Genomic DNA, 16,284 nt, shown 5'->3' on the forward strand with positions numbered 1-16,284 from the left:
TTAATGTCAATCTTATTTAAGACATGACAAAGTTTCATGCATGAAACTGTGAAAACTATCTTGTGGTAGAATTGACTATAATTTGCATACATCATTTAAAAAAATAAAGATTTTTTTGTCTAACTATAAATTGACTAATGATTTATCGATTCTGTCATCTTCTTGCTTAAAAACATCAATTATCTTAACATATAGATTATAAGATCTAGTTTATCAAGTTTAGGTTTATATTGATTTCAAAATTGATATAAGCGGCCTTATACATTCGCGAAAACTTGCCTTGTCATTTTAGAGAAAACTGATATTTTGTAAATTATGGCATCATATTTTGATGAACACGATTGCGAGCCTTTAAAAGATGGTGAACAGCCAAATCATTTGCTTCATATGGCCAGGTAGAGACTTATTAATATTTATTTATACACCAGAAATGTTTAGTCTAATCTATAAAAAGAAATGTGTCTCGGGACAAGCCCTTACCATAAAATCGGGTCCGTAGGACAGTATCATTTTAATGAGAGAACGTTCTATATTACCAAGACCCAAGTACCTGTGGAGTTTTTTGGAAAGTGGTGCTAGTATAGGGAAGTCAGACTTCAAATCTTTGTCTTGTCCATTACATTTCTCCCTTCCCGTTGTCTTTGCTATGTTCTAGCACCACTTTCCAAACAACTTTATTTAGTGCTTGCCTATTCAAAGCTGGACCCCCTGAAATTTAGTTAAGTTCAATGCTGGTAGCCTAAAAGTTAAGTTACAAGTCATTGGTCAAGATTAAACCCCCACAGAATGATTTTCCCCCTCTCATTTTAAGGCTACTTCTGGATAGTGGATTAGCAGCAGAATGGAATTTAGAGTATGAAGCGTAAGTAGATAGACTTAACTTCTAAAATAAACATAAATTTGGCTATATCTCAACCTTTTTATGCTTTTAATGAGCTACTAAACTAGTCACTGAAATAATTCATCATACCTCTATTTTCTTTAATACATAAAAAAGTAAATTTAATTAACACCTGTTTCAATCAAAAGGGCATTTGGTGGAGAGAGAAAAGTCCCTCCTGCATCTAAAAAGTTTGTTGAAGAATTACCAAGGAAAATAGTATCACCAACTGAAGCTGGTAAGTATAATAGATATTTATTAATATAACGTTTCAACTTTATTAAACAGTCACACTTGCCTCATTTTCTTGAAGTCTGTGAGAACCCCCCCCCCCCCCCCATAACCCAGAGATATTGAATAATCTGATATATTGAGGTTAAGATACATAAAGAAAAAGTGGTTGGGACTTCCATCTCATTTCAGTACATCTATGATATTTGAGATATCGCTGTTCAAGTTACCAAAGTTCAACTGTATGTCTTTTAGCATAGATAAATTGAAATTTTTATTGTGCATTATTAATGGACTTTTGTGAGAAGTGCTGACTTTTACAGTCAATGGCTTACTTTTACACTAAGGCAATGTACGGAAGCTCTTTTGCGTAAATAATATTTAGCTGAACAATTAATTAAAAGGTAATAATTGGCAGTTTCAAAGCACATATTACGTTGTCTAGGGAGGGATCTGCAACCACCCTTTCCTCAACCCCCTCCCTTTCCACCTTCACCAACTCCTGTCAAGTTTTCCTTTCGAAATGTTTTTTTTTTCTTCCTTATTTAATTTCTTCATCAAATAAGATTGAAAGGAGATACTACTCCTCACGAACATCAACATCATATTTTAAGTTATGGTATTTGCCTCCCATCATCTCTTGTGTTGATTGAATACAGGTAAATCATGTAAGCGACCCTAACGCCATACGTATAATGTTTTCTTCTTTATTATCAATTCTGTCCCTCTGTACATAACACAGGTTTAAATGTCAAAGTAAACTGTTGACTGTAAAAGTCAGCATTTCTCGCAAAAGTCCAATATGATAGAAGAATGATTTTAACTGTATTTACTTTTCTTTCTCTGTCAGCATTATAGTGATTGGTTGTGTCCCATTTTTTAAAAATATTTATCATTAGAACAGGTATAAATTTCAGAAAAAAGTATAAATATTATCAGGATGTCCATTAGAAGCCTTTTGATATGAAAAGAGGAAAAGGGAAGGGATCAAATTAATGAAAAACACATTATTAGGAACAGTTTTACAAAAAAATGAAAGGGGATTGCAGCATTTTATTGTGTTACTGTAACAGATTATGATACTAGGATAGGATTACAAGTTATTGTAATATGATAAACTTTTCTTATCATTTATATTTCATTGATAGGAATATTGTTGTTTATCCAAAAAGCAGTATTGGGAAAATAAGTTGTTTTTGTTTTTAGCTCACCTGAGCCAAAGGCTCAAGTGAGCTTTTCTTATCAAAATTTGTCTGTTGTCTGTCTTCGTCGTTGGCGTTGTCATTGTGGTAAACTTTTCACATTTTCATCTTCTTCTCCAGAACTACTGGGCCATTTTCAATCAAACTTGGCACAAAGTATTCTTGGGTGAAGGGGATTCAAGTTTGTTCAAATGAAGGGCCACGCCCTCCTCCAAGGGGAGATAATTACGAAATAGTAAAAAATTAATTGCATTATTGAAAAATGTTCTCCTCAAGAACCAATGGGCCGGGAAAGATAAAACTCATGTGGAATTATTGTCAGGTAGTGTGGATTCAATTTTGTTCAAATCATGACCTCCGGGGGTAGGGTGGGGCCACAATGGACGATCAAAGTTTTACATAAGAATATATAAGAAAAATCTTCAAAAATCTTCTTCTCAAGAACAGCAAAGCTATGATTGGTCATATTTATGTGGAAGCATCCTCAGGTGGTGTAGATTCAAGTTTATTCAAATCATGACCTCAGGGGTAGGGTGAGGCCACAATGAACGATCAAAGTTTTACATAGGAATATCTAGGAAAAAGCTTCAAAAATCTTCTTCTCAAGAACAGCAAAGCTATGATTGATCATATTTATGTGGAAGCATCCTCAGGTGGTGTAGATTCAAATTTGTTCAAATCATGACCCCCAGGGGTAGGGTGGGGCCACAATGGACGAACAAAGTATAACACAGGTGTATATAGGAAAAAGCTTCAAAAATCTTTTTCTCAAGAACAGCAAAGCAGTGATTGGTCATATTTATGTGGAAGCATCCTCAGGTGGTGTGGGTTCAAATTTGTTCAAATTATGACCCCCGGGGGTAGGGTGGGGCCACAATGGACGATCAAAGTTTTACATAGGAATATATAAGAAAAATCTTCAAAAATCTTCTTCTCAAGAACAGCAAAGCTATGATTGGTCATATTTATGTGGAAGCATCCTAAGGTGATGTAGATTCAAGTTTGTTTAAATCATGACCCCCAGGGGTAGGGTGTAGCCACAATGGATGATCAAAGTTTAACATAGGTGTATATAGGAAAAATCTTCAAAAATCTTCTTCTCAAGAACAGCAAAGCTATGATTGATCATATTTATGTGGAAGCATCCTCAGGTGGTGTAGATTCAAGTTTATTCAAATCATGACCCCAGGGGTAGGGTGGGGCCACAATGAACGATCAAAGTTTTACATAGGAATATATAGGAAAAATTTTTCAAAATCTTCTTAAGAACAGCAAAGCCACTGTTTGTAATATTTATATGGAAGCATCCTCAGATAGTGTAGATTCAAGTTTGTTCAAATCATGACCTCAAGGAGTAGGGTGGGGCCACAATGGACGAACAAAGTATAACACAGGTGTATATAGGAAAAAGCTTCAAAAATCTTTTTCTCAGGAACAGCAAAGCAGTGATTGGTAATATTTATGTGGAAACATACAGTATTTTGCTTTTCCAAGTGTAAATATTGAGTTGTGTGCAATCGGAGTTCGACAGTTTTGTTACCATGGTTACAGCGAATTACAAAATACCAGTAAAGTTTTCAATGGCTTGCTGGATAGCTCAATAGGGTATACAATTTGGTCTAACAAGTATCACAATAGGTTTGAATCTAGGTCAAGAAGTTAATCAGGTGTATCATTACATTTTACAGGTAAATGTGAGTTGATTTCAATGTTGAATGAAGCCACATGCATGTGCCAAGGTGTCAAGAATTGTTTTTTTCTGTTTGTAATCAGTAACAGAATTTTGAAAAATCAACATTCATCTTTTTGTTCACTGCAGCATGGCTGATATAGCAAAATTTTAAAAATCAACATAAAACGTTTTTTTTTTCCTTCACTGGAGCAAGGCAAAAGTTTAGTCAAACAATATTAGCTGCAAAAAATGGGACTTGCTTTCAGTTATAACTCAGAAATCATTCATAATGATCACTGCTCAAATATTTTACACTCATTAATAAATCTAACTGTAGCAGCAGTTCACATACCTTTGACATGACATGGAACTATCAAAACTCAACATGCTTAATATTCAAAACTTAGTGTCAACTTTTTTTATTTACTTAGAGTTATTAAAGTATTCTCCAAAGAAAATGTAAAAAGTAAAATTGTGTTTCCCTCGCAACGAAGGTTGCGTGTGTGTGTGTGTGGGGGGGGGGGGGGGTTATTGAGTACGTGCATAACAAAAGTTAAGCAAGTAATAATTCATATCAGGATCGATATACTCTTTTGCGAGGGAATGCTCCGCTTTGCGGTGCCCTTGATTCAATGTTTATGAAAAGGGGGGTTGTCATGGACGTCTTCGTAACACACTGGAGGTTGTTTTTCCGCTTCTCGGAAAGGCCCAGGAAGTTGCGCTGGCACCATTTCCTCAGTAACTATTTTCCTTATGTCCAAATATTTGCCATTCGGTGTGTATAGAAATATAAACAGCAGGCACATGATGTCAGATTTTTTTTTTTAATTATTGAAAAAGCTACATTTAGTCCAAAGCGAAATGTAAATGTATTCACGGTTAAAGTTAACGCTAAACATTTTAAAACACAGTTAGCATTTTGCTATGTGTAATAAGCAGAAAACCTCTCATAGAAAACCTACGAATAAACACACAATTAAATTTTAGTCATATATTTAATCAACAATAAAATGCTTCAACAAATAGTCCATTCACAACAATTTCTGTCGTTTGAGGGATCGACGGACAAACTGTCCAGCAGACTGCACTTCTAACCTAAAAGAGAAAAAATACTTAGTTTGGTACTAGTGGTAATGAAAATATCTTGTGAGATAGTAAATTTAGAAAACCTTGTCGTTAATTGATTTATCTATTTGAAGATTTTCCAGTTTATATACAATATAAAATACTATAGTACATTAAAAAGGTAAATAATATTTTCTTTAATTTTCTTACTTTCTGGACAGTTCGGACGTGTAGACATTAATCCACATTGATAAGGCTTTAGATTTATTTTCCGTGTCAGTCAATGCTCTCTCTGTAATGGAGTACATACAGCTATTAACATGAGCCATATACGTGTACGTATAATAAAAGATAAATTTCATTTTTAATTCTCCAACTTTAACTGTTAATTACCATTCTCTGTTCGCCTTTCTTCTAGAGTTTTGAATTCAGCATCCATCTTCAACATCAAGTGTCTGTTTTCTGAAAAAAGCGGGTAAAAAAATTATTAGGCCATGCATTAGATGCATCAGACACCGGTAATAAAAAAAAAATAATGAAAGAACAAATAAGAAATGTCTAAGATGCAGGGTTAATAATAACCTTCTGCTAGACTGGCTATAGTCTTGTTCATCACTCCAAGGTGCTCCCACATTTCAAACACCATCCAAACAAGTGACACACACAAAGCCATGAAGAAGAAAACAGCACACACACGTACGAAGCCTTTTGCAGAAATGGATGACAGAAAGTTTCTGACGGGAAAGAGTTTATGAACTGAGAGAACTTGCTCAACAAAACCCAAGCCTTGTCCAAAGAGAGACGAAACACTGCTGACAATGTCACCATAGCAATCATAAATACATGCTGAAACTCTGATGACATAATCTCTGAACTGAACGGACCATGTCTCAAAGTAATCCTGAATGTCAACCAGTAATGAGCCAGTGTTTGAAGCGACAGTGAGAGCGAAAGTGAAGAGAGAGTCCAAGGCACATACACTGCTGGTGGCGAGAGAGGCCGTTAGACTGAAGACCTTCTCATCGACACTGGACAGCGTTTGCTGAGAAGAGAAAGAGAAGAGACAGAGATGTGTAAACAGAAGACAGTTGATGCCAAAATTCACTTGGTGATAATGACCGAGGTCTAATCTTACCGAAACGTGCCAAGAAGCTTGTGTCGTCATGTTCCACATGCCCTCTGCAAATCTGAAATTAATTTTAAAAAAGTTTTATTTAAATTCACGTAACATTTCTCGGTATACATATGTTACATGTATGCAGTGTGTAACCCCCCCCCCCCCAACAAACACAAAAAACCTAATAAAAAAGCGCTTAATTAAGCAAACTTATTGTTAAATGGCAGGTTAATTATTATTATTAGGAACATTTTTTTCTATTTTAAATCATTTTAAAGGGAGATTAACATTGCCCTAGATTATATTAACATGTTGACGTCTGGAATGATTTTAGTACAACCGTATCTAATGAAAAAATTTAATGACGCCATCCTTTCTTCAGATAATCTAGATTTCTATTTATTCTTAAAATTTAAAATTAATGGGCTTATATTCTCTCCTAATAATTAATTCATGATTAGGATTGCACTTACTCATATATGTCTGGCAGTGCCGGGATGGTGACCGGGCCAGCAGGAATCAACAAGAGAATGGTTACGAAAGTAGCGATGTGCATCTCAAGACTGTTGTTTTGCAACTGATGCTTAGATACGGGAGAGCTTGTTTATATACCCTCCTGTATTTTTGCGCCTTTCTGATTGGCTCAATTTTGAGCGCGCTGATTGGCGAATAACGGTTAGTTTGGAAAGAGCGCGAAAATGTAACGGACCACTGTTGGCCATCTTGAACGACAATTTTGTGCTACTGGCGACAATTGAATCGAGTAACACGTCTTAACATTACGGTTAAATTGAAAGATAAAATCGGATCTTATGTCAAATTTAGGTGAGCTTTCATGATATGTTAAAATTATGGACAAACTGTATTTATTTTTCGAACGTTGTTCAAATTCTTAATATTTTTTGAGCGATTTTCAGTATTGGGGAACTGAAATAATTTTTTTACTATGGTTTTGCAGCTTCTTTTCTTCCGAAATTCACTAAAATCAAAGAAAACATATAGAGAAGCTATATTTGGTAGAGAAGATTGCAGCCTACAGCGGAATTATGTATCATAATATCGCCTTCAAAACGAAAAACAAAACACAGGCAGTAAAAGTAGCAATGTGTGAAAACCTTTTTCGCACTTATTGTATTTTTAACCAGATAATAAGGAGAAGTAAATAATGATAATTCTTTAAATAGTTCTAAAAAGTTTGAATGTTTCCCTTAAAGTAAGCTTTAATAACAACTTTATGGATTCTTAAACTTTCTCTTATGCGCCATGTTGTTTACCTTAGCTACGACGCCATGGTAACGTTATGCATTCGGAGTACATTGCGTAACGTTAACGTAATGTTCCGAAAAAAATTTGCGGGAAATCACAGAATTAAAAAAATCCCAATTAAAAGTGATAGAGTATAGTAATACTTAACGAACAAACAACGTTCACAAATTATCGTGTCGTTACCAGCTGTTTCTAACATAAAATTGACTTACCAGATGTTACTTTTTGTTTAATCCCTTTGGATATGTATGTTCTTCGAATTTCCCCCCGGTAAATGTAAAGGGAAGCTACTCCAAATAACTGCATGACAACTTTCTTGGTCATCGAAATTTTTGATTTCGTTTGCGCATATCAAACTTCTTCAGACATTTTCAATATCAAACCTATTCATACATATATACATCTGACAGTAAAATCTGTTAGAGACTCTTGACGATTGTTTAAACTCCTATACCAAATGATCTGCAATATAGCGCATTTGCAAACATCCAAAATATTTCAATATTATATGATATTAAGTAAATCTAGCTATATGCAAATACAAATTATACCAGTACTTGGCCAAAAATGTCATAATTATCTCAGACAAGATCAATGAAATTTACAGATTTTGCATGGGATCAATGGAGAACTATTGAGTGAGCACTGAAAAAATACAGATTTGTGTACATGTATTTGAACCAACTTAAGCAGAGAAATCTTGAATGGGTTACGTTCATTTGATATCATAGTATACTGTTATATCAAAATCTTTTTGGTCTAACTTTGTCTTCATATTGAAAATTAATTGTCTACATACTTCAGTTATCGTATTTTCCGAAAGACACTAACACGGGGCTATATATATAAACAAAATACACGGAAATTTTCAATAGCGTACGTAGGCTAATGGGGTACGATCAACTGTTTTCGTGTTTGGGCCGGTTCAAGCCCCCACCCCCCCCCACCCCACCCCACCCCCGTTCCAGATTTTTGTTGCATTAATCATAGTTATAAGTGAGTTTAAGTATATGTTTTATCATGACGTTTTGCTTTAGCTAGTTATTTTTTTTTATTAGTGTCGTATTTTCCACATAATATACACATCAGAAATAAACGTTATTATAGATCTATGCATTATTCTTCCAACCATTTCTTACCATATACTTTTGAATTTAACGTTCTGGACTTAATAAATAGAGGATATTCAATGTTTTGTAGATGAATATGGAATTTATTTCACGAGTGGGACAGGATTTTTTGATATTTTCACGAGTGCGAAGCACGAGTGAAAATATAAAAAAATCCTGTCTCACGAGTGAAATAAATTCCATATTCATCTACAAAACATTGAATTTTCTGTTTATTACATTTTCTTTGATTTTCCCTTTGCCTCTGTCTTTTCTTAACACTGTCATAGGCTTGATGTCATAGTTGAGCGGTTGAGACGTCATAGCTTAGCGCTGCAGTTATGTGATTGAAAACATTATATAGCATGGATTTTAGCAACATATTTGGGAAGAAATTTGCAGTTTTAGCTCTATCAAGATGCTTAGTTAATATATCTATCTTATGACAGGCCAGAAATTAATTTTTAATTACTTTGATTTCCTTTCACACTGTGAGAGAATATCATTTTGGTATCCTTTCACACTGTGAGAGAATATCACTTTTATTCAATAAATAAATCATGGTATTTCACTGTTGAAAATGTAATAAAACATGGTATTTTCGACTATTTTGGAAAGAAAAGAGAAAAAGTGGATACGTTTACGACTTAAGATGCAGCAGCATTTCCCGAAACGAATAGTGATCTAGACCTTTCAAGAAAGCAAAAATCTTGAAAATAGTAAAGAAAAAATCTTGATACATAATTGTGAAAAATATCAAGTTAACAAAATATTTTTTTTAAAATTATGAAAAAAACTTGATTTGATTTATAGTGATATATACATAAACGCAGAGAGGCTGGTTGTGAAGTAATAAGAGAAATATCTCGTATGTACTTAACAAGGTTGGATCCTGATATTTAAAGTTTTAAACTTTTTTTGTCAAGTATATTTTTAGTTTCTACATACGTAGCTTAATTAAAAATCAAAACCAAAACTGGGGGTCAATATGCTTCTTTTGGCGCTACAGAACATTTAATATGACCTTTTTGCACTGAAATTTGTGTCTTAATCAAAAATTACATCTTTGACGTTTTCCCTCCAATGATTTTATCCAAATAAATCATGGGACAAAATAAATTATAAGTATATTTAAAAAAAAGACACTTTAAAATTGTGACTAAGAAAAAGTTTCAAATTGCATCGCATAATCAATTATTTGACCTTTTTGCACTCAAAAATGTGATTTTTCTGACATTAGAAATTTAACAAGCAAGAAAATTATTTTTAAGTCTTAAACTTTTGCTGAGTTTAGGCAGATTGATCAAAGTTATCTTATATATTCAGAAAAGAAAAGCAAAAGTGGGGGTCTATGATGTAAATTTTTAGATATTGCTAAAAAAGTACTAATTTTATGTTAAAATTGGCTAAATCTTTTCCTGGACTTTCAGAATAAATTTATTATATTTGTCACAATATAATGAAAGAATTCATAAGAAATAATTTAATAGATATTTTAGAACCAGCATAAAACATTTCACTGCAAAAAACAGCTCTGTGTGCAACCAGCATGGAAAAATAGGAATCTAAACTTAACGGTACTGTTTATATTTCAAAAGGGAAAAAATTGATCAATTTCCCCTAAAAAACCTTCCGCCACAAAATATAGTTCCTGGCTAAATCCTATCTGAATGGAATTTAATCGCGGTTTTTTCATTGGATATAGTTTAATTTACATTGTAGAATCCAGATTTAATGTTTGAACTTAAAAATGATGCAGAATTTTACAAATATAGGTCCAGACCAAAATCAGCCCAAAGCTCAGGATCTAACCTACTTAAAAAGTGTTTCAACTTTCTCGTGAATATTAATAGCCCGAAACAGAGCTTAAATTTACGAGGAAATCTTTTAAATGATAAACATTAGTATATAGATTAGAAAGTTCCGCATATCCAATGCCAAGTGAGTCGATTAGTAGTAATAAAACCTGGTAGTACCGGTAGGCGAAATACTGGGAAAGGACTCTATACCTCTTTTATATTAAATTTATGCTGGGATAATATGTCTATAGGGCAGGAATGCTCCGCTAAGGGTTTATTGGTTATGCAACAAGAAAAGAAATTTTATTTTGACTTAATGTTAGTAAGATGTAACATTAACATTACCTTTTACGTTGTACTGTTTAATCTTACATATTTAATACATTTTTTATGAGGATAAGAAACTATGGAATACACATTGAAGTGAAAATAATTTGGGCAATGAATAAACAATGAAAGAAAATTAGTGTGGATCAGATTATAAAAAAGTAAAATCACAGCTGATCAGGGAGCGAGAAAATAACTACATGTGAAATCCATGGTGTTGACAAAATTACCTGTACTTTACACACATTGATTAGAATGAATTTTTTAGTGTTCCTGTAACTCTGGTGCCAATGTTGACATTTTGAATTTCAGCTTTGGAAAAGAAGTGCCCAGTGTGTTTAGGACTGCTTGATGAAGAAGATGAGACAATTGAGCTTCCAAAGTGTTCTCACAGGTTTCATTCCAGCTGCATTTTGCCTTGGTTACAGCAAGTAAGAAGAATCATTGTTTTGTTGGAGAAACTGATTTGTTTCAACCGCTCAGCTATAATGTTACAGCATGTGACCAGGGCCTATATACTAGTATATAGGTCCCTGATGTGACACTGTCTTACGAAAAGACAGAGGCAAAGGGAAAATCATAGAAAATGTAATAAACAGAAAATTCACTTTTCCTTCCCTTGATGAACAGTGAAACAGGATTTTTTTTTATATTTTCATTGGTGGCCGTGCTCTGAACTTATTAATCACTACTAAAAGTTAAAAACATGCATGTTCTCAATAGTTTGGACAGAGACATGTGTACCAGATATATATGTCTCTGGTTTGGTTAAACAAACTCTGAGGCTACTTGTTGATTTTATTGAAAAATTTTTCACTGAATAAGTACTGAAAACTAACTGATCAACAACTTTCTCTTTGTCAGGTGAATAACTGCCCTATGTGTAGAGAGGAGTTTCCCACAGATGACTCAGATTATGAAAACTACAAGAAACACAAGGTGAGAATTTTTTTTATTTTTAATCTCCCACCCCCCCCCCCCCCCCCTCCGCTAAAAGAGAGTCATCTCGGAATCACCTCGTCCATCTGTCTAACTGTGCAATCTTCTCCAGGCTATATCTATGAAGAACTATTAGAAACTCATACCCCTGGTACAAAGATTTTTAATGACTTGAGGATGTGTCATGACCTTGAATCAAGGTCATTCCAGCAAGTTTAAGGTCACTGGCAGAAAAAGTATAAAATTTTGGTCTTGTCTACAATTTCTTTATGGAGAAAAATTGGTAGTTTATACTTCATACAAAGATTGCTTTTGACCTAAATATGTTTCTTGATCATCTCCCAAGGTCGTTTAATCAAATTCAAGGCCACATTTAGAAAAATGTTTAAAACATATCTTGACCATATCTTGTAATGGAGTACATTAGAGTCCCATACTTATCATAAATATTGCATATGATGTGAGACTATGTATTGACTATGAACCAAGGCCATTTCAGCATGTTCAAGGTCACTGATTAGAAAGTGTTTTGTTTGTGTCCTATGTATAACTCTCAAATGGAGACAATTTGATACTTGACACAAAGATTGCTTTTGATTTAGGGGTTCATCTTGATCTAACCCCAAGGTGACAAGGTCATTTTCACTGGCAGAAAAATTGTTATCTATAACTTTCTAATGGATTAACATTGGAAGTTCATACTTCACACAATTACTTAAGTTTTGAAGGTGAATCATGACCTTGACCCAAGGTCATTCTAGCTAGTTCAAGGTCTCTGACAGAAAAAAATAAAAAAAAATTGTTGGAATTTGAAACTTCAAACAAGTTATTTTGTGAGCTTAAAGAAAGTTATAACCTTGAACCAAGGTATTCTGGCAAGTTTAAGGACACTGACAGAAAAAGAGTAAAATTCATGTTCATTCACTTCATTTTACTACCAATTGCAAGGGGGGGGGGGGGGGTATTATTTTATCAGCTCACTCACAGTACCTTTAGTTCCAGTAGCAAGGTTAAATTTTAAATATTAAAATTTCAAGCATTGTTGAGATTATTTATTTTTGAGATTTATTTCTGAAATAAAAATTCACGTGCATATTTATATATTTACAGGCTAGAGCAAAGCAACGAGAATTTGAAATAGACACTCTGCATGATGCAATGTTTAATTGATTAGAAATACATAATTTATACATGTACGTACTCTATATATAAATGTTGATCTTTACACCCGGTATCTTGTTTTGTGGACCATGTGCAATTCTTGTATGTAGTGAGGGAATATTTCTGAGTTTGACTATTAGGCGTAGGGTGTAAGAGCAACTTGCAGTGTACATAATTATATTGATATAACCCATCTCAGGTGCTCTTTTTTAATTCTTATTTTAATTGCCCATTATTAGAAAATTTGTTGGAAAGTTTATGTCTAGTATCAATAAGTTAAACATATTCAACATTTTTTATACTTTTTTTATAATTTAATTGAGTAAAACAAATTTTGAAAAGAACATGTTCATTATTGATTATATCACTGTCATTATAACAAAATATTACATTTTTTACTGCAAAAAAATATATGAACAATTTTATCTTGATTAAATTATATAGAGAAAGCACACATATTTGACAAAAATTTCAATTTTTTTCACTACTTATCGCTGTACTGCAAAAGCAAGCGCATCAGTGAACATAAAGGTTCCCTTTACTTTGTTAGCATATAAATTAGTGATGGAGTTGGTTGTTGATGGTATACAAGTTATTAGACAAAGTGTGATATTGTTGACTGGATGTCCATGTTATACAAAATTTGACGACCAGCTGCTATCCAGTATTAATACTTTACTGGTATCAGTTTATATCTTTATGTTGATACATCTATTTTCACACATCCTCGCAATGACAGGGGCCGCGAGTCAACATGTTCCCACGGCAACGTGTTGACTCAGGACCCCTGGCATTGCGAATATGATTTTCACACTGCTGTAATATGGATTAGTGTCTCCTTGATATAACATAAATATAATATCATAAATACTTAAGTTTTGAATAATTGATTTTAGGAAGTCACAAGTGCTTGAGGACAGGAGCCCCTCCTCCTCTTCCCCCTTCCTCTGGCCTTTTTTGACCGTTTTTCATAAATCAGCTTTCAACTTTGACATATTTGTGATCTAATCCATACCTACAAACCAAAGTTGCCTAAATAAAATTTTATTTAAAAGAATCATTTCCCGCTCCATATATAAAGTGGATCTATTTCCCGGGGGGGGGGGGGAGTTCTGTCCTCAAGTTGAAAATTGCTGTGATTTGCAAATCTTATTATCTTATTATTGACCTTTACAATGTCTTTGTTAATTTAGATGTCAGTAAAATAAATTATTTTTTTTTAATTTCATATTTAGTTGTTTTTAATTTAAAAGAGGTACAGCGAACTTAGTATACAACATGGCTTACAATAAGGTGCATTTACAAACATATTTCAGTATTTTATGATATTAAGTAAATCCAGCTATAAACAAATACAAATTATACCAGAATCTGGCAAAAAATGTCATAATTATCTCAGACAAGATCAATGAAATTTACAGATTTTGCATGGGATATATGGAGATCTATTGAGTGAGCACTGAAAAAATACAAATTTGTACATATTTGTTAAACCAGAGAAATTTTGAATGAGTTATGTTCTTTCGATATTACAGTGTACTGTTATATTAAAATCTTTTTGGTTTAACTTGGTCTTCATATTAAAAATTGATTATATACTTCAGTTATCCTATATCCTAAACGAGTCTACCACGGGGCCATGTATACTAAAAAAAAAAAAAAAAAATCGGTCATAGTTATTAGAATATATTTAAGTTATATGTTTAACTTTAGCTAATTAATTTTTAAAAGTGGATACGTTGACGACATACTTAAGGCCAGACGACACGTTACTCAACAATAAATATAATTTTTGCTAAGAATTTGTCATTGAAGTATTTGATACTTTAATAAGTTTCCTCAAAAAAATTGAGGTACCCTACCAGGCATTTGTTCAATATACCGGATGATGGTGTTTTCTATATAAATCTCTATAGAAATCTCTCCAATTGTCAATATCACAGTTTTTGGTGTATTTATTTTTTAAGAAAGAAGATGGGCGAACAAGGTGAGCGAAATGCTTCTATTGCGACAAACATGAAGGTGAAAAATTAAACCTCAATTATAAAAAAAATTTCTTTGATATTTCATCAAACTTGAAAATGTATGTAAAATCTCTACAATTTGCAAAAATCTCACAAAGATTGAAAGTATTTGCCTACAAGCGTAAAAAGGATCATTTTCTAAGAACACAATTTTTCGATATGAGTGGGTCTTTGCTCCATTTTTTGAAAGTTTATCCTCAAAGTTTGCGTAAAAACGTTCATATTTTTGGTGAACAAAACCATGGAGCAATGACCCACTTTTCCTTAAAAATACACTTTTCTGAAACAAGATTCGCATCTTCCGAGAAATACTCAGGATTTTTATTGCTAGGGTTCGATCCCCAAGAATGCCACTAGAATTTTTTTTTAGTACAGAGTAATTGTTGTGTTGTAATTGTAACTGAAAAGTGTTTTTCATATTTTCATAAATTTCAATAATGAGAACTTTACTCTAAATGCTAAATTCAATAATTGAATATGACTTCTTTTTTTTAAATTTTTTTTTTACATAACTATAGTTATAGACATTCTGCACGCCTTGTTCACTTATCTCCTTTGGAAACGGTTTAAAAAATCAAAAGATAGTGATAAGTATGAATATTTTTCTATATATTATGAAGAGATAAAGAACAGATATTCGAGGAACGTGTCGTTTGACCTTAAGATGAAGCATTAGTTCCAGAAACGAATTTTGATCTAGACCTTTCATGGAAATAAAAATCTTGAAAACATGCAGTCAAGAAAAAATCTTGATACATACAATTCTGTAAAATGGCAAAGAAATAAAATATTAAAATTACAAATATATAATTATATAAATTAAACCGGTTTTCAATGAAACCTCTATGAACGACTTTTGCCGCATGAATCTTGTTGAAGTAAAAGTTTGTAACACATCAAATTCTGGACATGAAGAACGTTTGTTTTTAGTGTAAGAAAGACAATCCACTTTCGTATTACTCGGACATTTGTATGGATTATCTCTCTTTAAACATAGTACTTTTATTTAAAATCGCCAATACGAATCGTAAATGAGTCAAGTGCCATATTACTTTCCCATCTCCGATATGAGCACTGGGGTATACCTTCACATTTGTTACACCCGATTGCTTTTTAGCTTGGTCTCTGCGGCGTTTAGGCTTTCCCTTTGTATACAGTTTTATTTCATTGAATAAGCATCTGTTTGTTTCACTTTAAAATGCATTGACCTTTGCAATTACCGTATATTTTTGTCAACTTTATTAGTATAAGTATCATTTTTTTCGCGCCCAAATCTCAATGACGAGAGATGTCCGCACAGTGAAATATCTAAAATATATTGAACTGTAAACAAGACTAAGGCTAATATAGGGGATGGAAAACATAGCCTAGGAGGAGAGAAATATGGCAAAGATAACTCTCTTTCTTTTAAGAATCCTGTTCAGCTTTTAGATGAATTATACAAGTTTGACTGCAAGCCAAATAATTTTCCAGTTATGAGCCAGAAAGGGTC

General features: G+C 33.1%; 2 protein-coding genes and 1 long non-coding RNA gene across 3 annotated transcripts in view; 2 read left to right on the forward strand and 1 right to left on the reverse strand.

The window, feature by feature from the left end:
- LOC133190328 (uncharacterized) overlaps positions 1-16,284 on the forward strand; it is a 292,684-nt gene that overhangs the window by 256,743 nt on the left and 19,657 nt on the right. The gene's annotated exons all lie outside the window — the stretch shown is intronic.
- Positions 280-13,993, forward strand: LOC133190851 (E3 ubiquitin-protein ligase RNF181-like). Its single transcript, XM_061326536.1, has 6 exons — positions 280-395; positions 812-862; positions 1,030-1,118; positions 10,981-11,099; positions 11,533-11,607; positions 12,718-13,993. The coding sequence occupies exons 1-6, from the start codon at positions 316-318 to the stop codon at positions 12,775-12,777; spliced, it is 474 nt and encodes a 157-aa protein (XP_061182520.1). The 5' UTR covers positions 280-315; the 3' UTR covers positions 12,778-13,993.
- LOC133190850 (uncharacterized) lies at positions 4,980-6,727 on the reverse strand. The gene is made up of 5 exons (XR_009721623.1): positions 6,641-6,727; positions 6,186-6,237; positions 5,444-5,512; positions 5,261-5,342; positions 4,980-5,080 (listed from the first exon to the last, which is right to left on the reverse strand). It is a non-coding gene; the product is annotated as an uncharacterized LOC133190850 (long non-coding RNA).

The sequence above is a fragment of the Saccostrea echinata genome, unplaced genomic scaffold, assembly GCF_033153115.1.
Source record: "Saccostrea echinata isolate AGI-Se365-2 ecotype Australia unplaced genomic scaffold, CSIRO_AGI_Sech_v1 ptg000022l, whole genome shotgun sequence".
NCBI lineage: Eukaryota > Metazoa > Mollusca > Bivalvia > Ostreida > Ostreidae > Saccostrea > Saccostrea echinata.